Source organism: Solanum pennellii, chromosome 4, assembly GCF_001406875.1.
Source record: "Solanum pennellii chromosome 4, SPENNV200".
NCBI classification, from domain to species: domain Eukaryota; kingdom Viridiplantae; phylum Streptophyta; class Magnoliopsida; order Solanales; family Solanaceae; genus Solanum; species Solanum pennellii.
Genome location: NC_028640.1, coordinates 1,077,641 through 1,104,364, shown reverse-complemented (window position 1 = coordinate 1,104,364; position 26,724 = coordinate 1,077,641). Strand labels below are relative to the sequence as shown.

At 36.6% G+C, this 26,724-nt stretch overlaps 3 protein-coding genes across 6 annotated transcripts; 1 reads left to right on the top strand and 2 right to left on the bottom strand.

The window, feature by feature from the left end:
* Positions 1 to 1,525: 1,525 nt before the first annotated feature.
* Positions 1,526 to 6,797, top strand: LOC107017643. 2 transcript variants are annotated; one of them, XM_015217839.2, is made up of 10 exons: positions 1,526 to 1,660; positions 2,480 to 2,708; positions 2,890 to 2,991; positions 3,453 to 3,622; positions 4,047 to 4,180; positions 4,273 to 4,450; positions 4,830 to 5,385; positions 5,918 to 6,030; positions 6,106 to 6,352; positions 6,445 to 6,797. In XM_015217839.2, exons 1-10 carry the CDS (start codon positions 1,605 to 1,607, stop codon positions 6,664 to 6,666), a joined length of 2,007 nt encoding a protein of 668 aa, XP_015073325.1. In that variant the 5' UTR covers positions 1,526 to 1,604; the 3' UTR covers positions 6,667 to 6,797. The 2 variants fall into 2 exon arrangements, with proteins under 2 accessions (XP_015073325.1, XP_015073326.1); XM_015217840.2 differs by lacking the exon at positions 2,480 to 2,708 and having other exon boundaries at positions 1,557 to 1,660; positions 6,445 to 6,683.
* A 116-nt stretch (positions 6,798 to 6,913) lies between these two features.
* On the bottom strand, positions 6,914 to 19,962 carry LOC107017642 (nuclear pore complex protein NUP98A). 3 transcript variants are annotated; one of them, XM_015217836.2, is made up of 14 exons: positions 19,780 to 19,962; positions 18,758 to 18,811; positions 18,579 to 18,647; positions 17,922 to 18,191; positions 15,646 to 16,170; positions 15,044 to 15,268; positions 14,336 to 14,967; positions 13,485 to 13,569; positions 13,356 to 13,401; positions 12,590 to 12,728; positions 12,252 to 12,368; positions 11,966 to 12,143; positions 9,460 to 9,519; positions 6,914 to 7,858 (listed from the first exon to the last, which is right to left on the bottom strand). In XM_015217836.2, the coding sequence occupies exons 3-14, from the start codon at positions 18,595 to 18,597 to the stop codon at positions 7,170 to 7,172; spliced, it is 2,985 nt and encodes a 994-aa protein (XP_015073322.1). In that variant the 5' UTR covers positions 18,598 to 18,647; positions 18,758 to 18,811; positions 19,780 to 19,962; the 3' UTR covers positions 6,914 to 7,169. The 3 variants fall into 3 exon arrangements, with proteins under 3 accessions (XP_015073322.1, XP_015073324.1, XP_015073323.1); XM_015217838.2 differs by having other exon boundaries at positions 6,914 to 7,855; XM_015217837.2 differs by lacking the exon at positions 18,758 to 18,811.
* Positions 19,963 to 21,608: 1,646 nt separating this feature from the next.
* LOC107017988 (PHD finger protein At1g33420) lies at positions 21,609 to 26,192 on the bottom strand. Its single transcript, XM_015218309.2, has 6 exons — positions 25,482 to 26,192; positions 24,643 to 24,769; positions 24,141 to 24,356; positions 23,381 to 23,998; positions 22,384 to 23,292; positions 21,609 to 22,305 (listed from the first exon to the last, which is right to left on the bottom strand). Exons 1-5 carry the CDS (start codon positions 25,804 to 25,806, stop codon positions 22,473 to 22,475), a joined length of 2,106 nt encoding a protein of 701 aa, XP_015073795.1. The 5' UTR covers positions 25,807 to 26,192; the 3' UTR covers positions 21,609 to 22,305; positions 22,384 to 22,472.
* Between the last annotated feature and the right edge of the window lie 532 nt (positions 26,193 to 26,724).

Below are 26,724 nucleotides of genomic sequence, written 5' to 3'. Positions count from 1 at the left end.
TTGTGAGTTACATAACCATACAAATATTTAAATCTCTCTTATTGATTATAATTTTGAAAATTTTTTAATAAATCAATTGTTACATAAACTATCAAATTATTCTAAAAGTGTTTTAAAATAAAATGATGTGTTTTGTGTGTTATAGTCCAGAACTTTTGCGTAATATGTGTCCCATTAGGTTTTATGCGGAATTATTTTTATGGGAGTCTATGACAAATTATTAAATATCGCGCGAAGGTTAAGAAGGGAAAATATAGGTTTTTTCGAGTTCGAATGAATTCTGAAAAACAGAAAATATGGATTTTTTCGTTTTATAGTGTAGTATAGTCAATGAATTTTGTGTGATATATGTGTCTGATGACTTTTTCGATGAAATGTCATGCATTGGTTAGGAGAGGCAAATGGAGGCTATTTTGAGTTCAAATGAGGTTTAGAACGAGAAATAGGAATTTTTCCAGTGTTATATAGTCCATGATTTTTGTATGACATATGCGTTCGGCGTTTTTCTGATTGAAAATTTTTGTGGTCATCCATGACGATTTATTAAATGATGCACATTGGTTCAGAGGGGCAAACGTAGATCTTTGTGAGTTCAAACGAGGACCAAAACTTAATAAGAATTTTTTTCTTTTTTTGTGTGTGTTTTATAGTTCATAAATTTTATATTATATGCGTGCCACGGTTTTTCAACCTAAATTTTTCGTGCGTGACTATGATGACCTATTAAATTGTGTGCGTTAGTTTAAAGGGTGAAATATTATTTTTTCGAGTTCAAACGAAACCCAAAATAGAAAATGGGAATTTTTTTTTTGTATGCGTTAGTACAGAAGGGATATCGTTGATTTTATTTAAGTTCAAACAAAACCCGTTGGTCAACATTTTTTATGCTACACATTGATCTTATGTTTACAATTGTATACTTATTGATATAAGATCATGCCTAAGCACGTACTATAATTAATATTTATCCATAAAATAATAATAGGAAAAGTTTATAAAATAAAATTTTTTATTATTAATTTATTTTTATATTTTTTTTATAACAAAATGATTTATACTTTCACCTAAAATCAGGTGCGTAGCTATAACCACTCCAGGTGTTCTAACTGGACACCTTTTATCGAAAATTATTTATATATTTCTACATTTGAAGGATAGAAATTTAAAATTGGATTATGTCTCTGATGTAATAGTAATGTGTGTTTATTTGAAAGAAAAAAATTTCAAATTCAAACTCGAAATAGAACAATATTTTCCTATTTTATTTTAACAGCCGCATATTATCATTTTCAAATATCTTTAATAAAATTTCTAACTCCATCACGATATAAAAGCGGAAAGTTTTGTTTTCTTTCATTTTTATATGATAAGAAAAATGGTCACAAAATCTTAACGTGATGAGTAGAGTTTTGGTCCCTTGCATGTTGACCACGTGTCACCAATAATAATCTCCACTTATTTTCTCTTATCCATTTGAATTATTATTATTTTTTCAATTTTTGGAAAAAATGAAATGTTGTGTAAAGACAAATTAAAATACATTTCTAAATTTCTAAACCAAAAAAAAAGTCTTTTAAAACTCAATAGCCATAGAAGTTAATAATATGGAAAAGAAGCATCTTTCAACTATTGCTAACGATGTTATTTGCAGATGTGCCAAGTTAGTTCTCTTATTCTTGAATTGCTAAATAAAATTTGAAATTTTTTATACAACAAAAAAATTGAATTACGTAAATTGTTAAATATTCTAAAATATTATCAAATGAAAATATATATTCATGATATAAATGAACATTTATAGTTGAGGCTAAATAAATTTATTTTTGGTGCTTGATTATGATGTAACTCATATTATGGTTTGAGTGGCGAAAATTGTCATTAATGTTTATATTAGTACAAATTGTCTATTTCATATCGGTCATTTGTGAATTTAGAATTTTAAGATTGTAGTGCTCTGAAAGTGGCGGAGTATTAGAGCAAATTGTCTATTTTATATCGCCCACAGGCGAATTTAGGATTTTAAGATTGTGATGCTCTGAAAGTGACGGAGTACCACAGCAAATTGTGTATTTCATATCGGCTAGTGGCGGATTTAGGATTTTAAGGTTTGGTGTTTTGTCAAATTCAGACTCAGCAACACTAAAAGAGACCTACGCACCCAATCAAGAGCCAATGGACCGGTCAAATCATTTGTTCATTGAGTGTTCTATGTTAATTTTATACAAATACCTTTTAATTTCTATATATATATATATATATATATATATATATAAACGAGGTTAAGGTGGAATGTTTTTCTGTTGTTTTCATGTATTATGGATTTTGTAAATTGGTAGAGCTACCAAATTGTTCAAGTTTTGTCATAAACTCTGTTTTTGAAAGTCTACAAAGTTTTAAACAAAATTGTGAATACATTTTTCATTTATAATGTGAATCATTAGCAATAAGGTATTAGTACTAATAGATCATTTCATGTTAGGAAATTGGACACATCTGTGGATGAATTAGTGCATGAGTTTGAGGCTGGATGTGATCCTAACATGGAGGGATATTCGAGGAAATTAGTTGAGTTTTGCTGCTCCAAGGCCCTCACTGATATGTGTAGTAAGTTACAAGAAATGATCGATAATGGTGATTTTATCCGATTCACGTTTGATATGATGTTGGCATGGGAAATGCCTAGTTCAACAGAAGAAGAGACACATGAAGTATGTTCTCTCATGTACAATCGTCGTGTCTTTGATGCTACTTAGTTTAATCAACCATCGTTTGTTTTGTTGAATCAACGCGAGTTTATTTTGTTAATTGTACTAGAAGATTGATTACATGCTTTAGTTTCCTTATATGATATGTACATTGTAGTTTACATATTTTTCGTAAATAATACAGGAGTCGTTGGCAAAAGAAAAAGAAGAGAAAAAAGTTGTTGCTGAGATGAGTAAGGAACAAGATGACATCCCTTTGTTCTACTCGGATCTCTTGCCGTTCCTTGTAAGAAATCTGAATCCTTCAGTTAGAAGTACTGTGTTTTGTTGCATTATGTTACTCAATCAGACAAGTTGTTTATGCGCGTATTAGTACTATGTTACGACTTAAGATGATGATGATAATGTAGGTGAAAGCTCGAAGATTTTTAGTTTTCTTTCATTGAATTTTACTCTCCAAATAACGAGGTTTTGACCAAACTAAGCTATTATATAAAGCAATTCACCAAAATAATACATTTTTTTAAAATTTTACAAAACTAGTATAAACGTATTTCACAGTAACGTTTTAGGGTATATGTTAGTTTTTAAAAAACGAAATATACCCTAAAACGTTACTGTGAAATACGTTTATACTAGTTTTCTAAAATTTTAAAAAAATATATTATTTTGGTAAATTGCTTTTGATAATGGTTCAGTTTGGTCAAAAATTCCCAAATAACTGATCAAAGTGATTGGATTTGGCAGGTTGATCATAAACCTAGTGTTGGAGAGCATGCTTTCTTGTGGCTAGCGACACTCGTAAATTTAGTAGGTGATTTTGTTAACGGAAGATGTACTTTCGAGACTCTGACAGCACCTACGGAAAATCGTCTGCATTTTCCTGCTTATAACATATTCTTGAAGGAGACTATAAAGTAATTATTCTAAACTCTTGCTTTCCCCGCTATTAGTTGGAAGATTATTTCTCATTGAGATATGATGCAAGAATGGACTCAGAATCAACGACAAAATTAAATCGACTAGTATAATAATGTTGTAGCAGCCAATTCTAGATTCCAAAAATGGAATTTGAGATCAAATGTGTACTTCAGGGTCCTGGGCGGAGACAGCATACATTCTACGAACCCCCTTTGGCGGAAAATATTTTATACGTGGTTAATTTATTTTGTTATGTATATATAGTAGATGTGAAACCTCCTTCAGTTAGTTCGTGTGGTTACTTCTTCAGATTTTGAACCCCTTTGTTAAAAATCCTAGCTCCGCCACCGACTTCAGTAAAAATGTTGCACTAGGCCTCATAATTTTTGTTGACAATTTTCGGTGTCTACTGGACTCTAGGTGCATAAAGCATTTACAGAAACAAGCAACTCCAACGGGTGTGGAAATGAGAGATGACGAGTTTATAATACACGTAGAAGGAACTGCAAGTTCACAAAGAATAGTGCGCCATATTGGAGGGACAAGTTGGCCTGGTACTCTTCCTTCCTTATAGTTTTTCATTGTTCTGAGACCTCGTATTTTAAGGATATTATAGTTAACGACTTAACGGTGCTTCTGTTTCTAGGTAGGCTGACACTAACAAACTATGCCCTGTACTTCGAGGAATCCGGAGTCATTTCTTATAAAGAAGCTCTTAAGCTCAATCTTTCGGAAGATTTCGAGCAGAGTATCAAACCTGCTGCTACAGGTCCGTGGGGTGCTCCGCTCTTTGACAAGGCTATAGTTTATAGTTCTTCTGAATTGTAAGTATTCTCTCAGCTTCCACTTCTCCTTAAGGACTTAAGTATTTTGGCATTATTTATCGCTTGCTTTATAAAACAGTCTTAACTAATGTTGCAAGTAGTATGGCTCGTATAATTCTTTTGAATTTCATCGGATCCTTTTTCACATTTGAGAATCTCCACTCTGCCCCAAAGAATAGATATCTATAACAGATTGCGCAAAGTAGAAAGGACGAGTTTAAAAGGCTTCAAGAATTGCTGGTTTGAAGGATGAATTTTGCTTGTAATATACCATGTTCATGTGGAATTTCACGATTTATACTCTTATATGACTTCAAGGATCATGTTTGAGCACGATATTGTTCACTAGTATGAGTATTTTTGGCATTGTATAATTTAGGGAAGAAGCTGTTCTCTTGGAATTTCCCGAAATGACAAGCTCAACAAGGCGCGACCATTGGCTTGCTCTTATAAAGGAGATTATACTTTTGCATCGGTTCCTACGGAAGTTTAAGGTTGATTCACCTTCAGGATCATGGGAGATGCACGCGAGGACAATACTAGGAATTATAAGGCTTCATGCAGCTAGAGAAATGCTTAGGATCTCTCCACCAGTTCCCAAGAATTTCTTGATTTTCGATTTGCTAGACGAGTTACCAAAAGGAGATTATGTACTGGAAGAGCTTGCTGAGAGTCTGAAGAAAGTAGACGTTGGACATCCTTGTAGTGCTAGTTCGATCTTGAGAAGCCTGAATATCTCCCTGATGCCTGTTCCAGCCGAAGTGGTCAAAGAAATCGATGATAGCAACCGTATCCCTGGACAAACCGACAGTGTCTCGTCGTTGGGGAATGCTATCGATCAAGCGAGAGAGGAAGCAAAGGAGATTGAAAAGGCCAAAGCTACTGTTGAGGAGCTGAAAGGGGAAGGGGTGGGGAATAGTGTCCAGGTTCTTATGGTAAGTGTTGCTGAGTTATTCGACGTAATTGCATGCATACCATATCTCCTATAGATTTACGAAGCTAGGGAAGGCGAGAAAAGTAAGAAATTGCAAAAACAACCAGAATGGAAGCTTGACTTCCCCTCTTTGTTAGAACTTTGTATCACTAAATCTGAATTGAAGAGTTTTTAATAAGCATAATACATACAGATACTAAAACTCGGCTTCAGCTAACAAGTAAGCACTCCAACTTTGAGAGTGTTCATCTACACACGTAACACCCTAACTCATCCAACGTGGCACATTAAATTTTGAAGTGTCTGATTGATCATTTTGAAAGTTGGGAGTGTTCAACTGACAATGTGCGCGAGGCAAGTTTAGTTGTCTAGATGTGCTTACTCAAAGTTTGAGTGTTCACTTGCCGGTTGACCAAGTTTTAGTCATGTTTGTTTACTTATTGATGTCTTCTCAATAGTATGCTTATACTCGATGCTGCTGTATTGTTCCGAAAAATCCTAACATCACCGTCTTTCTTTTCTGTACTAATCAGGGTCTTATCAAACAGCTCGGGAGGTTAATGCCTTATATTCAAGAGGTATTAACATGGGAACGACCTCTATGCACCTCCATTTTTGTCTTGACGACACTCGTAGTCATATATACGTAAGTATACTAATTCCTACATACATTATTTGAACAAAATGAACTACAGACATTAATAGATGTTTGTGAATGCAGAGAGTGTATTGGCAAAGCAATAGCAGCTCTCTTATTGGGAACAGTTGCAACGATGATATGGACAAGACGAAGAAGGGACGAACTAGATAAGGCAAGTAAAATAGTTATCTACACTGGATCTGATCACACGACGATGGAAAACATAGTGTCAGCACAACATGGACTAAGAAATGTCTACGACTTGATTCAAAGCATGAACATAGTATTACTGAAAATCTGGTCCATATTTGTTTCGAAGGCTCCAAAGGTAACACAACGCAACACAACAATTCTTCCCCTTTTTCTTGCCTAAACTTTATCATGACGGATCGTTTACTAATTTTTGAAATGTGGTTACAGCATGCAGATTTAGTAATGGCAGCAATGGTTGTTGCTGCAGTGATATTAGCTATGGTTCCGTTCAAGTTCATCGTTATGGCTTTGACATTGTGCATCTTTGTACAGACTTCAAAGATTGGGAAATACATGGAAAATGAGAAAGTAAATCGGAGAATAAAAGAATGGTGGGACTCTATACCTGTCGTCCCTGTCGAAATTGTGGGGAAAAATACTGATTCGTAATGCTTGGAAGTTTACATCTTGTATTGGAAACCAGAAATATACTGAAACTTGGCATCTCCTTGTTTGAGATTTTTAGATCATTGTATACTGCTTGCACAGCACTTGCCCAGAATTAGAAATATGTCAAAATATATGCTATGGTGTTCTTTAAGGTTCAACCACATTGCACTCAGCCTGTGTAGCTGGTTAAAAGGAAGATTCTCAATTTATATTCCAGGTGAACCATTTTGTCCTAAGCCAAACACAGTAACACCTAAATTAAGCATATAAAAAGATGAGCGTAGATTCCTCAATTCAAAATCTGCGAATGAAAAATGCACTTCTTTAAACAACAGATGTAATGACATAAAAAGACCAGAAAAAGCAAACAAATACAACGGGGGAAAAAACGCGATCCGCAACAACAATTGAAAAAAGAAAAGGGGAACTACACAACCCATTTTCCACAAATGAACTAGTGGGTTCTTTACATGAAGTAGTAACTTTCTTCTTGCCGGCTGCAGCTAGGCATCAGAATATTTGGTATATTCATCTTCGTTGTCTTCATGAAGCCAATATTTGCTGAAATGCTGCACCCTGAACTTCCATTCTCCTTTGACGGGGTCATATGACACGAATTCAGCACCTTGATCTCCTGCCTTCCTCTTAAGCATTTCTTTATATTTCTCGATTCTAGGACCCTCTGTATACTGTTGTCCAGTCTTCTTATCGAAACATTTTATGTTGAGAAGTGTAACCTCAGCAGGCTTGTTAAGACCTTGGCCGACAGGAGGCTTCTTACTTTCATCCATATAGACTATCACCTCCCGATTGTTAAACTGGATAAGAGACTCAAGATCAAGACGACGAACATCTGTTTCCCCTATGAACTTGATGCTACCGTACCCATGTCTTCCAACCACAAAATCCTTCACACGGCGACAGAAGCCAGGTTCAGCTCTTTCTTTGGCTGCCAATTCCTGAATCCGTGGTTCTGTGTAATAATCGGAATGGCAGAGCTTTGGCATCAGAGCCTCAATGTCAGCCCCGTGTTCATAAACAATTGCTGCCTCACCAGCTCGATGGCCAGTTAGGGTAATGGAAGACCCTCCTCCTTTTCGGAGATGTTGCCCTTCGTGGAGACCATTAGGTTTCTGGTTCAGTTTGGTACTATCGAAGCCCTCTTTATCAAGGCCATTCTCAACCAGATCTTCTGCAGGAAAAAATACAGCAAATGAGATCAATACTGGTTTTGATTCTGGTGACAACTTGGTAACCGACATTGTAAGGCAGAAGCAACACTCATGTTAACAAGTAACGAGCTTCTAACTTGTATTCAATTAACAGCTATTATCATAATAGCAGAAAACAGCAAGGGGCTAGTTCCAGTTCTCCATTTTCCTTTTTCTTATTTGGGGGTTGGTTATCAAAGGCTTGTCTAATAGGTAAAATAGGACAGCATGTTCGAAGTTGAAAACTGCTGGAGTTGGACCAACTCAATTATTATATTTCATTGTATTATACCCCAAAGAGTTTAACAACTCACTTTTTAGGATCTCTTATCTTTTTGGGATAACTATAGTGTCTGAGCCAACTTGATGCACCTTGACTAATTCCATCTACCTTCCACCAGCAACAAATATCAAAGTCAACTCTATTCACCAAAAGGTTAGACAGATGGAAAGACACCTAGTGTTTTTATCTCAGCCCACCTCATTGTTCCCTTCAAAAATCTCGGATCTTAAGTATGCATTATTTTACAAGGGGATCTCAAGATGTTCAATATTAGATTCTACATAGGGATAATACTACTAAAATCCATCATACATACATACAAAACTCTCTTATTGCAGATTGTCTTAAAGGGTATTAGGCCAATTAATATGATATAAAATTGACCAGGTGGACTAGAGCCAAGGAGGATAGAAGTAAAAGATGCTGGGAGTTTCAATCAAGAGCTCAATCCTCCTATGCTTGAGAAAGTAGCCTATCCTTTGTGCCGATCATGGAAGCGTATCTACTGCCTTGCCCAGCAAGGAGTTAATAGTTTACGTGATGTCAACTTCTAGACTCAAAGATTAGAGATAAATTCTTTTAATCTTGAAGGAGCTGTTAGAAACTCAGGACAAAATGGAACTTAATATAGAATATACTTACCATAATCAGAAAAATGTAGCCAAAATGTAGGGGGTGGGGGGTGGGGGGGATTTCAAAAGTAATACTTATCATCCATTATTGCAGAGATATGTGGCGGGTCTCAAGGAGACTGATAATTTGTTTCCTAGCTGTTACAGAGGCCAGTTTCACTGTTAATATTCCAGCTATTAAATTAGATCCTCCAGCTGAGGGGAGTTCTCATTTTTATTTAATGACCTAGAAATCTTCAAGGGCCCATTGGCGCAGGGTTCCAAGCTTGGTCTGATAAATTCCTACCCATCTTTTCTTCACTTAAAATACCTGACTTCAATCCGCGGCAGGTTAGTACTCCTGACGTGTACCTAATCCATACATCTTGTGTTGCGCTCTCACATTTAACCAAAGCCCTGGGACTGTTTCAGGAGTTCTCCCATTCTACTTATCCTTTTCCTTTCAATCAGTTTAATTGTTGATGAGAACTAAATATCCTAGATTGTTTGTAGGATTATATTACTGAGTTGAATTTGTTTGCAGTATATGGTACTGATAAACTTGGCATTCAAACAAAAAATGTTCACATCATTTTTTTCAGAACCAAAATTATTTTTGACAAATTGATACACTCAGAAAAATTTTTGCTTATTGAAAAACTTAAACAAGATATCAACAAGTACTTACTGTTTTTATCTTTTGCACTGGCCTCGTTAACTGGAGCACAAACAACTTCAGCAGTTTTACCTGAACAAGAAATGCATTCTTCAGCAAAACAAGACCCACAATATACAACACAAATAGTTCTGGAAACAAGACTCGACATAGTACATACAAAGACTACTTAGAGAAATGACAAACACAAGCAAAAAAAGGTACCATTCTTTCCAGTTCTTCAAAAAATTTGTTACTTGAGAAAAATAAGAGGTGAAAAGGTCCAAAATGTCTCCTAAACTCAGGTCCACAAAATCGAGTGTGTCATACCAAGACAAAAGACGAGTGAAAAAAACACACATAAACAGTAGATGAAAGACAATTTGGGAAACACCAACTCCACAAAAACCACACACGCTCTAGAAGAGAGAGAGGCAACGTTGAAATTCTACAAAGGGAAAAGACGAGGATGGAGGTATAATTGAGAGGCTTATAAGCAAGACGTACATGATTCAAAATTAGAATCACGTTTGGTAATGCCAAGCAAGGCTTTAAATTTGTTCTAATTTATGCCTTGTTTAATAGTTTTATAGATTTCCCTATTTATAGCATTCTAGCATATTTTGGATGCATTGTTATATTTTTTGGTTAATATGGTCCGGAAGTCTCAGATTTGTGTGATTGCTCACTATAGTCGGTTGTTAAAAGGAATCTTTGATTTTGGTAGCTCCAGGGTCATTTATAGATTACATGGCCTAAAGTTCTCCTTTGCATACTGTTTCCCAAGTACTAATGAATTGAAAGATGACACAATTCACTAGTTCATTCGTCCGGGTCTGATCCAATTTTTCTTCATCACCATTGAGCTATCAACTGCGGGTCAAGAAGACATTATTTTTATATGTGTTTAAGTTGGGGGTTCCGGCCCTCCTCTTTCATTTCAGATTCCTATCCCCTAGCCAGCCGTCGGATTCTTGTTCTTTTTCTCCAGCGACTTCTTCCAAGGAAAGGAGGCGACTGACAAAGAAACAAATGGTTAGGCTCAACTATTAAGAAAAATATGTACTCATCTTTATTGCCACGTCACAATGAGGTACTTAGGAGATGCACTTCTAACATGAGGAAGTGGCAAAGTTAGTGGCTAGCTGACAAATGGAGCCAAGTTTAAGGGGCAATTAGGTATACTGAACCCAAATAAAATGATGAAATAACTACACATCGCACTTCAAAACTTCAGGAAGTGCCTTCAATTATGCACTTCTAACAGAAGAAAGTGGCAAGTTGTGTCTAACTGACGAACCAGGCCAAGTTTGAGGGGCTACCAAGGTGTACTCAAGCCAAATAAAATGATCAAATAACAAAATATTGAACTTCAAAACTTCTGAAAGTGCCTTCTATTATTAAAGAGAATCAAATCCATTACAAAGATTAACATTTTTGGAGCCTAAAAAAATTATAATCCCTCCATCCCAATTTAAGTATCTTAGTTTGACTGGGCATAGACTTACGAAACGAAGAAAGACCTTAGAATATTGTCGTCTTAAATTAAGGATGAATATGGTAGACTTACATTAAAGATATGTATAGTCCTTGAAATCTCGTGGCCTTGCACTAAAAATTTGTAGTCCTTTAGATCTTGTGGAATTCAAACTTGGTTTGTAGAATGTTGGAGAACTTACTAAATATAGAAAGAGGCACTCTTTTTGGGACAGATATTGGGACAGAGGGACTAGGAGTATCTTTTTAAAGCTACCTTTTTTTATACTCATTGAAGGCAAATCCAAAAATCTTAAAAGTGCAATATTCAACTATAATCCAAAAGCAATATTCACAAAAAGAGGAGTCATGCAATCCACGGTTCAAATTCCAAGTTCTTTCATGTAGAAAAGTTATTTAAACCACCAAGGGGAGAAGTTACTGGGGTTCCTATCAGTTCAAAGCAACATACAATTTATCCCTGTGCAGAAAATCAGAAAATTGCAATGTATAATAAAGCATAATGTTTCTAATATGCTCGGTGAGTTAAAATCAAATAACATGCCTCTGGTATATAAGGGTGCAACTTCGGTCGAGTGGTATGGATGACTCAAAATGAACAGAAACATCAAGACCCTATCATGTATCTACTGCGTATTAGGGTTTAATTTTGGTTAAGTGTGGCAACTTCCCACACGCTAAAGCTATCTTTCTTCCTACAGATACACTCCTTATAGAGTAAAGATGCCTACTTAAGAATGAAAAGACTGATAAAACGCACCAGTTGATTGGTCAAATCAACACAAATGACAACCATAAGCATAACCTCAACTGTAGAGGTTATTGCAATCTAAAGGATATGATTAAGGGCAGGTAGGTAACTGCCCTATAATTTTGCAGGAAAACTGGGTAACTACTATGGTGGCATGGTAATGAGGGTTAGGTGCCGAGGGACAGGCGCTGGCATCTGCCGGTATCTATCATTATTCATTAACGTCTTTGACGAGAGGACTATTGTTGGCTTTAGAACCATGTAGTTAGTAAAACACAATCCATAACTTACCATTCTCATGCACTGGGATAGACATGTGCTTTGATGGTGATACTTTCTCCACACCACCTCTCGAAGGCCACTGGTCCAATGGACGAATTACTAAAGCTCTTGGGTTCTCTCTGGGAACAAACAATGCATCTGCCTTAGGTGTGCTTGGTGTTTCATCATCATCACTAAAGAATGGTACCTACAAAGGAACACAAGTCACATAAATTCAGTCAATGTGTTGCACTTAAAACTCGATCCATGGATTCATTTAGGATAGAGGTCTCATATAAATAGAACATCATTTCACCTTAGTCCCCTCAGTTTTAGGATGATATTTCCTTGCCGGCAACCTAACCCGTCTTTGAGAAATGTGTCGAGAAGTTAGTAATGATGATATCCGGACAGGAACAGGTTTGTCAACGACCTGTGAACAATAAAGTGAAAAACATGCAAGAGAACCAAATTATGTATCTGTTGTTATTTATGTTAGTACTAAGAAGAAAAAGTGGAGTAGATACAAAACAAAGCAGACCCCATCCACAAACCAAAATAAGAATACCATAGAGAAGCAATGCAGGGAAGATAGCCTCTTCCCCACTCTCCACAACCCCTTTAAAGTAAAGAAGGCATGTCATGCACACTTACCGGTAAACTAGAAATCCCATACTGTATAGAAGAAGAAGTGCCAGTGCGACCAATTGACATCTGAGGCATCGCTGGTAAAGTTCCAAATGGATTAGTAACAACTGAAGGTTGTGCGACAACTGAGCTTTGGATAGCTGGCCTGTAGCAACAGGTGTTTATCAGTTCCATACAAACAATCATGAAAGAAGAGGAGTGCATGGGCGAAAAACTGGAATAAAAGGATCAAGATGAACTTCAAGAAATGAATATGTCCTCTGACAGTGCTACTGGTGTTCATATAATCATGAAAGAAGAGAAGTACATGGGCGGAAAACAGAAACAGAAGGATCAAAATATACAACAAGAAATGAACATGTCCTATGGCAGTACTCGTGAAAGTCTATTATTCACGAAATCACATAGCTCTTGTATACCGCCATCTTGATAACATAAACTCTATTTAAGGTCATATTGGGTCATCTGAAGAAACAGGCTGCCCTTTAATCCTTTTACTGCATTCTCTTTTGGGGAAGGGGATCAATGGAAAGAAATTGACAAATATTAAAAGAAATTACTGCATAATTCCAGAATTGGAGGCAAACATGATCAGTACAGGCTAAATGGAAGTAACGCTACAGGAAAACTGATAAAAGGGGCTGTAAGTGACATCAAGATTATATTCGCAAGTTAGACCAAATCTAGATGACAACTTCCTCTAATGCTACATATGCATGTGCTTACATTGTAAAAAGAAATTTTAAGGATCAGTTAAAGAGCTGTTACATACGGCTGACTGAAAAGGCTGGGAGTGCCACCAAAACCACTTGCAGCAGCTGTAAATTAGAACAAGAGACAGATTTAGTACTTGCATCACCAATCTCACCAACTACAAAAGGAAATATCTCATTTCAATTACCTCCTTGTGTCTGACCAAAGTTATTGAACCCAAAAGCAGAATTCTGAGAAGGCTGAGTCAGTTGAAAAGGAGTTGATAGAGAGGGCTTCAAATCCAAAGAGAAGGGTTTATTAGGCAGACAACTAGATAAGAGGCAGGGGGGGGGGGGCAGCTCAATATAGCTTAGAGAGCAAATGATATAACTTTAGAGCAAGCAAAAGGAAACGAAAAATTGATCAAACAGATACACTAAGCAAGTCAACCTCGAGAGAATTAACGACAACCTAATGGTAGAGCATTGAAGATATATGCATAAATATTTAGGTGTTTCGCTTTCTCAGACGTGATTGCAAATGTCTTGATAATTTCTGGCGTTGAACACCCTTGCAACCATATGAGAATGGTCTTCTAATACCTGTTGATTTATGAGGTGACGTACTCTTCTACTTCCTACTTAAATACCACAAATCAAGCATGAGTGCATGCTCACGTCCAAGTTCTATTTGCTAACAGAAACCTTTTATCTTTCACAAGTGACCACAGTGTTGCATTAACCATGAAAGTGACTACCCACATCTCCCTGCCTTTCAGGTCACGAATCGCACCTCCACCCCAAAAAAAATCACCAAGGGGTGCTAACATTGTAAAGGTAACAGCTTAACTGCTGAAGCTTAAGCCAAGATGACAAACAGCCAAAGATGATGACTAAAACTTACGATTTTCTCTGATAGTCATGTTCATCATACAAATCCATACAGCAAATATTTGTGAAAATCATCTGATAACCATGAATGCAATGGGACCAAAAGATAGACAGATCTAAAGAAGCAACACAAGAACATTACATAGAATACAATTTATGATTAACTTACTGTTGTTTGGCCAAATCCCATTGTACTGCTTGTATTTAGCAGTGGTGCACTTGAAAACAGATTACTACCAAAGCCAGTAGAAGGTGTACTAAACAAATTGGATTGACCAAAAGCTGGTGTAGTCTGGGCAAAAGATGATGTGGTCTGTCCAAAGGCCGAGTTCGTCTGTCCGAATGAAGGGGTAGTTGATTGGAATAACGGTGATGATTGGGTGTTACCAAAGCTTAAGCTAGGACCAAATGCTGAGGCAGTAGTCTGAGCAGACGAGGAGCCAAAAATTGATGTTGATGATCCAAAACCCGAAGCACTAGCCGATCCAAAGAGGGTCGGAGATGTACTTTGTCCAAAAGCTGAAGTTGATCCAAATAAGGAAGGTGAAGTGGAGGATGTAGAGCCAAAAGGATTAGATGTATTTGAGCTTGGAAAGGCAGAGGTATTAAAAGCCGGAGTAGTTGGGACTCCAAAATTTGGAGTACTGAATGTGGATGGTTTGGGGGCAAAAGGGTTGGAAGATGTAGAGGACGTAAATGGATTTGCAGATGATTGGCCAAAAGGGGAAGTTGATGATGATGCGAAGGCTGAGCTTCCAAAATTGATTCCACCAGTTGACTGACCCGCAGGAGCAGGACCTCCTGTAATGTGAGGTTCAGATTATCAACACCTTAAAGATCAACAAATGTCAAGAGTATAATTCACATTAAAACTTACCCTTGTCTCCCAACTGGTAATCCTCCCACCTAAGTTCTTCATGGCTCTTTTCTTTGTAAACTGGCATGGCCGAAATAGACTCTAGTTTCGCAGGCTGGGTACCACTGGAATTATCTGCATCAGGTGTTGCCTGGTAAGCAGCAACTCGTGTTCCGCCCCGTTGACCACCAACGGCAGATTGTCCAAAACTAGGGTTTCCGAAAGATGATGCAGAAGTTTGGGCTCCTAAACCATATGAAAAGACCAAGTATCAGAGATGAATAATATGATAAACTAACTTGGATTTTCAAACCCTTAAAGTTACAGAAAGAACAAATAATATCAAAAATCATACTCCCTCCAGCCAAATTTATGCGGTGATAGGCAGGGAAATCAAGAAAAAAGAGACTTCTGAAACTTGTGGTTAAGAACAAGTCATAGATATTTGTGTGGCTACAAGATCATCTCATTAAGAGTAAAATGATAGTTTAAAGTTATCGTTCCGAAATATAGAAAGAATTAGTAATTCTTAAGAACAGACTAGAATGGAAAGCATCACATAAACTGAGACGGGGAATAACAAAACTATCAGTCTGTCTTGCAGGAATATAAAAACAACTTACCAAAGGCAGAACTTTGAGCACCAAAAGCTGACGTTGTTGTGCCAAACGGGCTACTGCCAAAAGCAGATGTTGATTGGCCAAATGCAGGAGAGGATCCAAAACTAAACGAAGGAGCACTCGGAGTACCAAAAGCAGGAGTTGATGTGGAACCAAAGGCAGAAGCAGTGGTAGTACCAAAGGACGGAGTGCCAGATCCAAAAACAGGAGGATTTGTCACACCAAATGGGCTGCTTGTACTGCCGAAGGTTGGATTAGATGTAGAACCAAAGGCTGGAGTACTTGATGTACCAAAAGCTGGTGTACTCGTCGGGGCACCAAAAGCAGGGGTTGTTGATGAACCAAATGTTGGAGTACTCGGAGTACCAAATGCAGGTTGACTTGAAGTACCAAAAGGTGTAGATGAGCCGAATAGACCACTCCCAAATGCCGGCTGTGATTGTTGAAACGAGCTGCCGAATGGACTTGTTTGAGCACTGCTTGAACCAAAGCCGCCAAAAGCTGGCTTTTGCCCGAATACTGATGAACCTTCACAATCAAGACACTTTCAGAACTAAAGAACAAACAAATACTGTTCCCTCACATTGAGTCTATAACACAATTTAAACAAAATTACACCAATTACTTAAATAATGTCAACTGATTCCCAGTCTAAGGAGAATGCAGGAAAATGCACACTGTAAACAACATACAGTTAACGCCACTAAAATATTAGTGAAGGGGAAATGCTGGGAAGTGCACATTGCAAATAATATACGGTTTACATCACAAAAATATTAGTAAAGAGGTTTCATTGACCTCAGAAAATTAAAGAACATGCATTCATTGTTATACTAGAAGTCTAGAACAGAAAAAATGCAAAGAAAGAACTACAATGAACGAAGCAAAAAGAGATAATAGATAAAGATCACTCTTCCCATCAAGAAAGAAAAGATGTCTCCTGCATAAAAATTGCATTAGCACTAATAACCTCCCTAACAAGTAAATCAGTTTTTTTTTTCAGGAAAAGATATTAGCACTAAAATTCACATTGTATACTCCCCTGATTCAAAGTCTACAGGTGAAGGAAGGTAGACATGCACGCCCACTATTTACCATGTTTTGAAGCTCGAAACAGCATATTTCTCCGTAATCAATAAAATATTTCCAGATTTGGTTTAAATAGGAAATATCATTAATAATCATGTAAGAGAATAACAACACAAATTCATTTGAATAGACAAATAATACACTTGAGCTTTATGCAGGCATTGGTACTTACTACTTAGCATTTGGTTTTTGATCAAGACAAAGATGTTAGAATCTGAATACACTAAACAAAAAGACTTTGTTGTCAACATCTGAATATAACTCCGCTTGTGTGAGCTCGCTTACATTGATTATCTTAAGCCCTGATAAAGGAGGACGGTTGACGAGGTTCGAGCAAAAACAACTTCTCTACACCTTAAAGGTAGGGGTAAGGCTACTTACATCTTACCCACCCTAGACCCACTTGTGGGAATGGGATTATACTGGGTTTGTTATATTTTCTATCGTTGTATTAAGACTTGAATACTAAATAATTAAGTTTGTTTGTTTTACAAAATCATTTAAAAATAAGTTAATATAAAATTTAATAAAATATCAAATCAATCTAACGCTAAATCAATAAAATATTTTAAAAATCATAAGATGGTTGGTAGTGCTGGCTAGCGGTGGTACTTGTGGGTGTCGATTAAGGATGGCGTTGGCTACTGGAGGTGTTGAGGTAGGAGTTAGTTGTGGCTGGAAGTGGTGGTTGATAAAGATAGTTGGTGGTGGTGAATGATAGTGATAGGAAATGATGGTTGCGAATCATAATGGTGGCTGTCTTATAAATAATGGTGACGGATAGTGATGATTGGTGGTTGTCTAACAGCGATGATAGTTGATTGTAATAATTGGCAGTGTGGTCGCGGTGGTGGTTGCGACTGTTGAGGATGGTAATTGTGGGGGTGAGTGGTGGTAATTGATAATGGTGAGCCAGCCCTAATGTCATTGACACATGCATAATAACTGATCATTAACTATCCACCTCATGGGCCACTGAGATGTAAACCCAGAATCATGATGAATGGTATCAACACATTTGGTGTTAGCAATACTATAGAATACAATAAACATTGAATGCATTCTGAAAAAAGATATCTAAAATACAATTATGTACGGAAGCTTGTAGAGACGAAGCATTGATTGCATTCTGAAAATATATATATATATAACACACTTATGTAATGAAGCTTGAAGAGACAAATACTTACTCCCAAATGCTGGTGATGAACTGCCAAAAGTAGTAGTAGAAGCTCCAAATGCAGGTGAGGATGATGCACCAAAAACTGATGTAGACCCCAGAGGTGAAGAAGATTGGGGGGTTCCAAACACTCCAGTGGAAGTGCTACCAAAAAAGGAACCACCTGATTGAGAACCAAATGGATTTGTACTGCCAAAAGGTTTTGGAGCAAATGGGTTATTACTTGTCTGCCCGAAACCTGATTGTGACCCAAATGGGCTAGAAGATGACTGCCCGAAAGCTGAAACAAACAGAAAGCAGTCAGCAGTGAACATCCTCACTGTATACGATAAGAGGAAAATGAAGACTAACAATTGTACCATAGACGAGAAAATTTCAGAAAACACTACACAAATCGAAAAGAAATAACATAGTTTCTATGAAATGAAGCAAATAAATGGAAAGATGAGTGCGTGCACTGTGGAAAAGAGCAGCTATTGAAAATAAGAATGGGCAAGTCCTTTTTTAATCCTTTATTTCTGGTTAGGAGTATCAGTTTCAACAATATTATAAGTAAAGCTACGAGTCATAACTATCTTCAATAGAAGTAAAGGGGGGGAGAGGGGGGAGTTGGGGGAATAGATTTCTCAAGTATAAAAAAGATGATGAGACAGCTGCAAGTACTTACCATTCGTGGACCCAAACATGGTTGGATAGTCAAATCTTTCCCAGCAGTTGTTGGAGGGTCCAAGTTAAGCTACAAAAAGGACAGAACACGCAGATCATTCTCAATTGGTTGTTGAAGTAGAAATATACGTCTAAAGCAAATTCAACGAAACGGAAGTAAAGCAGACTGTTTCCACTTACATATAATGCCTCAATGAATGAAAGAAATCCTATGCACTAGGTATATGCATTATACTGCGAAATGAATAAACAAGGAAACAATAAGAAGACCCATTATTAAGAAAGTAAAACTTGAAAACGTCATGTAAATCAATGTAAAAACAGTGCTTAAGTGACAACACTGCATCTATGTGCAGAAGTACAGCTCTGGACTTGATTTCCCCCCTCAATTAAGGCAAAAAAAAAATGAATATGTCAAATTATCCATACAAGCATATTGTATACATTATGGTGGAATGTGAATAAGGTAAAGGAAACAGAAACAAAATCAGAAATAAAAAACCTAACGCGCTAGGGTTAAGGCTCAACGTAATATGCCAAGGGGAGGTGTTGCTGACCAACTACTAAATGCTTGATTTAAATCTATAAGCCCCAAAAATATCAATTGAAAAGGTTGCAACTTGCAACAAACGTTATATTCTTATTTAGGTTGCTGTATGCTTGCTAAACTCGGCTATGCAAAGCCAATCATCCTTTTGGCTACTCTTTAGAAGTCCCTGGTTGAATGAAGTCACCGATAGCTTGATAATGGATGTACAGAAATCCACATTCAGAAATTGATTTCCACATATATAAGCCTCGGCCATAAAAATATGGGAACATTAATTAATATAATTGTACACAACTTATTCATGGATACAAATTGTATTCATTAATACTATTGTATTTATTGATACATATACATACTAATCACATGTACACAAAAACAGTCATTGATACATACACATACTAGTTACTTATACACAATTATACAACGTACATACAAATACAATCCGCCTCTCTTCTCTCCTCTCCTCTCCTCCCCTCCCTCTAACATGTAAACTATGTATTTAGCAAACTACAGTTATTGTTGCCTCATTATGTTTCAAATCTTTGTTATTTTTGAAAGTTCCTCTAAAAATATCACATTAATTGATAAAGTAATGGAGAAACCGAATCGGAATCGGAATCGGAATCGTAAAAGCTAGGGTTAAAGGCGCTACCAGAGATGTACAAGGAAGATGTTGCCGGCCGACGGACGACTAGCTGCTCGTTTTCGATCTGAAAGCAGCAGAAATATCACCTGAAAAGGTCGCCGGAAGCTAGCGTTTGTGCAACTTCGGCGGAGTTCAGAGTGTGTGTTTTGGTCGGAAAAAGCCCTATTAGAAGGTCGATGTATCATACAAATAGGCAACGTAGCTTTTAAACAACGCTAATTATTGACGGTTCGGTTAATGTGCTTAGACCCGCCCGCCCGTTTAACATGAAACTATTTGTATCCGATTAAGGATCCGACTACTGTCATACTCACAAGTTAAGGAAATTTAATTTCTTTAATTTATTTGTATTTTTTAGAACTTAAAAATGATTATTTAAAAGTATATTTCTTTTTATTTGAACACTATAATTTAAATGTTTAAAATAAATCAACTCAAACATGTTAGCGGTTGCAGGTTTTCTTGTATAAAAAAAATGTAAATAGCCAATTTTATAATATATATGTGCATATGTGTATAATATCATTAATTTTGAACATAAATAATCACAATTACACTACATGATTGTTAGAGAGGCGAATTCAAGATTTGAAAAGTCTAGATACACTAATATTAAGCTAAAAAAAAGAGATTTGATAAAAACTCTGCTTGCATGGGCGGATCTTTCAACTTGTGCCAGCAGTATAAAGCGCTATTTCATGCTTTTTACGAGGATATTGATAATTATATTTAATTTTTTTTTTTTTTTTCAAGATGGACATACATAATATGCATGATGTTTTGCAAAGTTAATGAATGCATATATACTCCACGTGAACATAGAAATTTACCTCAGCCTCTTTGATTGATAGGATATATTGATTGTTAACCAACCATCTCTTGAAGATCAATAATGAGAATTAATACTATATATGATTGTTACCCAACCAGCTCATAATTTGATTAATACTGCTTTAGCCATTATCATCTTCTTCTTTTTTTGTCATTGTTTTTGTTTCTCCAATGAATATACATTATGATCAAAGTTTGAGATGGTCCATGGATTTGAAAAGTAAAAGTCCATTTATCAATTATCGAAGAAGAATACTTATAACGAGATATTGTCAAATTTAAATCCTGCTAATTCAAGTTCTAATTTTATCTCAAGATAAAAGATATAAAACACATTAAATTTATTTTGGGATTATAGTGAAGCATACTTAAAAAAGCGAATATTTTATATATGTATGCATCGCACTTTACACTTCAATTTAGTGAGAGAAATACTGCATGTTATTATAACACCATTTTTTCACGATCATTATCTAAATCTTTAACTCTAAAACTATCTTTTTTTAATCCTTAACATCTGGAATACTTTTAACATGTTATCTAATTTATTTCACTTCCTTTTATAGTTTATTTTAAAAAAATACATCTTTCTTTTCAATTCATTAATTGGAACTTTCCACCTAATAATAGTTTAAGAAAAATTAAAAGAACATGTTAATACATTATAAGACCACATATTCGGAATCCTCATATATTTTTGAAACTTCGTGTTAAATTAACCACCCAATAATAATTTAAGAAAAATTAAAAGAACATGTTAATACATTATAAGACCACATATTCGGAATCCTCATGTATTTTTGAAACTTCGTGTCAAATCAACCAAACATCTACGAAAATTATAACGAACTACTCCTACTAACAAATATTTAACTCGAAACCATAATTTCTGTACGTAATATTTTTCTTTAAAAAGAATTATTGCAGCACTTTTTTCACTATAATAAGCGGGTTTTGACAATTCACAGAAACAAGGTTAAAGCCTAAACAAAACTTGTAGATCATAAAGCTAACATAGAGCATTTTAACATAATGTAAATTTCTGAAGGAATAAGCATTGTTGCACTGTTTCTAACTCCATTAAATAGAGATAAGAGGAGAAACATTTGAGTAGAGGCTAGTCCTCATCGCGTAAACATGGCTAGAAACTCACACTGATACCCAAGTCTCAACCAACACAAGATTTACACCTCGAAAATACAGCAAACTTGCTTTCTTTAGCTTGCCATGACAAGAAAAGACTTGCTTCAAGCCACAACTTGACATCAAGGGTACTTAAAAAAAGAAAGGCATTATATACATATTGTGAGCAAGCTTGTTCTGCACGTATCTTGTGAACTCTATCAACGCTCAGACAGCACTTCATCGGTTTGTTTCAACATGGAATGTAAGAGAAGCTAAATAATGCTTAGGTGAACAATTTGATAAACCTCCGTCATGCTTGTCTCTGTCTAAATTCAGTAAATTGCAGCACAGTCCTCATTAGCAACCCTAGCCTGCATCCTGGAAACACAACTCAGGAGGAAGCAGATGAATTGCATTGTCACCGGTTATTAGGAGAGAGTTGGCTGATCACACCATCTTCAATCTTCCAAGTTCTAATAGTTGGAATGGTAGTTTAAAATTTCACCCATGAACATCATAGATTCTGCAAAATATTCTCAGCACCAATGATGCAAGCAAGAACGAGACCCCCATTTACTGCAGAAACACAAAGTAATGTATGAGAGAAGTCCTATTAGTACAGACCATGCCCTATGTATAACAAAGTAGATATACCTCGAATAGAGCCATTCTCCAATCTTATAGATATCAATGCTATTATTATACTCTTTGATAAGGTCTCAATTAAATAATCCCAGCACACTTTAGACAGCATGAGCCAGGTTCTTCCCAAATCCCACACCAGCAACGGATTCATCCTTGCAATTACCGCTTGGGTTAGTAGTCTTATGAAGACATCTGCACTTAAGACAAATGAACCTGGCAGGAACAGCATCCAAGTCAGGGATCCCAGCACATCTAGTGTGCTGCCAAACACTGCACACATCGCATGCTAACATCCTCTCCCCATCATCATCCTTTGCTCCACAAAAGCAATCTACAGTCCATCTCTCCATTCCCCTTTCCATTCTATACTTGCTCAGCCCATTTTTCCCCAGGAATTTTCCTCTGACTGTAACAAATTCAGCAGACCCTAGAAGGAGTTTGATCTGAGTAGATTCATTCACACCACCATATCCAACTAGCTCATCAGCTTGGAATCTTTTGAACATCAAGTAAACATCTTGAAACATCCTTGATGCCTCTGCCTTCAAGTCGGAAATGGTAGCATCCGAGGGGAGAATCAATAATTCTGGAGGAGGGTTTCTGGAATGTACATCAGATTGTTCCATGATGTCCACCTCACAAAGCACCTGGATTGCATCTGATTTAAGGATAGGCAAGAATTTTTCAGGTTGATATACTTTCAAAAATTGCTTGCAATCAAGAACAGTAGTAGCAGAGTCAACTGCAATTCCCCTTTTGATCAAGGGAACATGATTAGACATTGTCGACGGGTTTAGCATGCAATCGTACAAGTACTTCAGATCTCGCCGCAGATGTTCCTCAGATGGGAGGTTGGGAGTACAAGGCAAACTATTCTCATTTGTATTTACATTAACCATTGGGTTGCAACGTTCAATTCTGCATCAAGTCAGAAAAAAAATCAGAGAGAAAGCAAAAAAAACTACAATGCACAAAATGTGACTCCAAAGAAGAATGGATTACTGACTTGTACTCCATTGCACCAGAACCAGAAACGCTGCGGACATTGACAACCATTCCGTCAGCTACCTGCTTTCCATGGAGTGCCTTTAGGCAATAATCAAGGAGTTCAGGAGGACCAGCTTTACATACAGCACCTCTAAGAGCACGCCAGCTCACCCAATTGGGCCCAGAGACAGCCCGTAGTACTCTAAACATTGCTTCTTCAACACGTAAAATGTCAGTACTGGTCCATGAACACAAGACCTTGGAGTCGCAAGTTTTACGCTTCTTACAAGTGGCCTCATCAGCTCCAGAACCAGGTTTATGGGCATCACGGATTGAACTAGTTAAGAAAAGAAAAAGGTCTCGAATATTTACAAGTTCACTATCTGACAAGGACAGATAAAATGAAATCAAGTCCTGCAGACGAGTGCGAGGCTTCCGTCCTTGAGATAGGAAGATGGTCAAGGGCAGAGAAGAAAGGTTCTCTGCAGCTTGTTTATAGGAATCTTGAGTCAGAGCAAAACTACCAGCACCAAACTGATAACCCCATTTACCATACCATGGGTGACCTTTCGTGATGGCATGTAGTAGACGTAATTCCAAACCATACTTCTTTGAAACATCCATCACGCTGATTTTTCTGATCATACAGAAATACACGACTAAATCATCAAATACAGTTCATTCGAGAACCAAACTATAGAAAATTGCCTTCAGTACTTGGGTGACATGTCAAGTTTTATTATTCCAACGACACAACATCTAATACAAATTATGCTTACCTCGCTCCAAGAACTTTACAGAGCCTATCCCAGAAATTCATTATATGACTTCCAGAAAGCACCCTGGATCCACCTTCTCTACCGTTTACCCTGAGAAGATGTCCATATCCATTGGCATGAATCACACCATGCAGAAGATGACTGGTATCCTCCAACTGATTATACATCCAATCCTCAACATCTTCTGCAGTCATGACATGATTACATGACTTGCACCTGACAAAACAAATTGATGTATTTAGCCCCACATTTTTCAGTAAAACAAAGATCAAGATAAACAATAAAAAAGTTCACAGCCATTGACAAAAGTATGTAAAGCAACCCCAACATGTTCCCAAAATGACTAAGATCATATTACAAAATTCAATAGAACATACGAAGGACCGCAAAGCGGGAATATACGAAATATGAATGTCACGACATATGAACACACACCAAAAGCAAACACAAAAAATTTCAACGTAACAAAGAAAATCCACAGGTGAAGTGTTAAAATTCTTACCTAGCCTCCGATAACTGAAGAGCTTCACCACACCCAGCACAGGATTTGTTATAACCCCCGACTGAGTTTCCATCTGCCTTAATAATAAAATGGAAACGTTTTGCACAGACTGGATTACTGCTCCAACCTATAAATAAACGAATAAGAGAAGAACACAATTCAGTCCAATTCTTCGATTTTTGCTTTCAAACTACAAAACATATTATCAAATATCCAAAAATATGTCTAAAAATTGTAATGTACTTCTTAAAAATTATAATTAGACAAATGATTTTAAAAATTAGTAATAGTTTTTGCTTAGCTACGCAACTTTTTTCCTATTACAAAGATTACTACTCTAATTTTCACAAACGTCGTCATCATTCCACATCATCAAGGCAAGGACAAGTAGAATGAGGCTCACATCCTACAAAAATTACGTAATTGTCCGCTATACAACTGACACTTACAAGTCGTTTTCATTCCCTTTATCCAGGAAGGTTATATCAGTAAATTCAACAGAAAAAGACTTTGGCAACTGACTGTAGCAATTATCAATTATCAGGACCCACACTTAAACTGGACCCCACGTTCTTAATTTTTTAAATTAATCAATAATTAATTAATAATTTTTACTTGTTAATTAAGAAAAGGATCAATGTGAGCTGGCGCTGTTTTAGCTCAGTTTTTAGTAGACTAATATTTTTTTTTCTAATACAACGTCTGAGTGACAACTGGACGGTTCTGATTTCATGAGATCGACGGTTCTGATTTATCGAGTCCATGGAACGTAACGGAAGTCCGGCGAACACCTCCAAAATTAGTATGAACAGATTTAATTTATCGGTGGGAAAACTCACCAACGACTCGGCACTGGTCGCAATAAACGGATCTACATCTGGCGACGTCTTCTTCGATAACATCGAGGCAGACAACAGCCGGAGAAGACTCGCCGTCGCCGTCAGTGAGGTCTCCGACGCGGAAGAGGATCTGCCACGTCAGAAGGTGAGGAAACAACGAAGAAGGCGGCGGCAAAAGCGCATGTTTCGATAAGAACTCCTTCACCGTCGTCCTGAACGGTCCCGTACCGGCGGTATTACCGTCGTCGGGGAAGGTAAGGAAATCGTTGAGGTCTGCCGTTACTCTCCTCTTCAACCTCTTCATCGGCCTACCATTCACTACCATACCTCCTTTTAACTGATCCCTGCGCGTATCACCCAGATCTCGGCGCGTGAGGTCGGAAATCTCAATCCTCGTCACAGATCTGAACGGAATACTCCTAGATCGGACGTTTACTATCCTATCAATCAACAAAATTCCACAGAGAAAGACAAGAGAGATACAGAGACGATGAGGGAAAGAGGAGTTGTGTTGTTGAGAGAGAAAGAGGAAAAGAAGAAGAAGAGGAGAGGAGGGAAAAAGTCTTGAAGAACGTTTGTTTCGGAGTGAGAAATTAGGGTTTGGTAAAATTTCTGGGGCTTTTCTGTACTTTTATATTATTTTATTTTCTCCAAATCCTTTTATATTTGGGGAAAAATAATTATTTTAAAGTCGGTTTAACAAAGTAAAGGGATTAAAGGAATACGGATAAGAGTGAAATGATAATAAATATCATTAATAAATAAGATTAAGCATTATGAATTGACTGAAATACCCTTGAAGGGTAATTGGAGGGACATTTGAGGAAGGTTCAAGAACTTTGGTGGTTGGGAAAATCGTAATTAACTTTTCTTGTTAAGGAAGATAGAGATTGATGTTAAATGACATACATGCCCTTGGAATTTTGAATGGTGAATGAATGTGTGAAATTTTGATATAATGAAAAAATTACTTAGATGTTTCCTTTAAAATTATCTTTTTTTTATATCGAAATTCAAAATATTGGTTTTTTGATAATATTTTTTAGTTAAGATATGTTTCGATTTTTATATAATTAAATATTATTTATTTATTTATGTAAAAATTATTTAATTAGACAAAATTTCTTTGTCATATTAATTAAATTTTATTATTACTTTAAAATAGTTATATGATCTCTCCCACTCTTTCCTTGTGACTCCCCTTTTTTCTTTGCTATGTAATTGGTACCAAAAAGTCATAAAA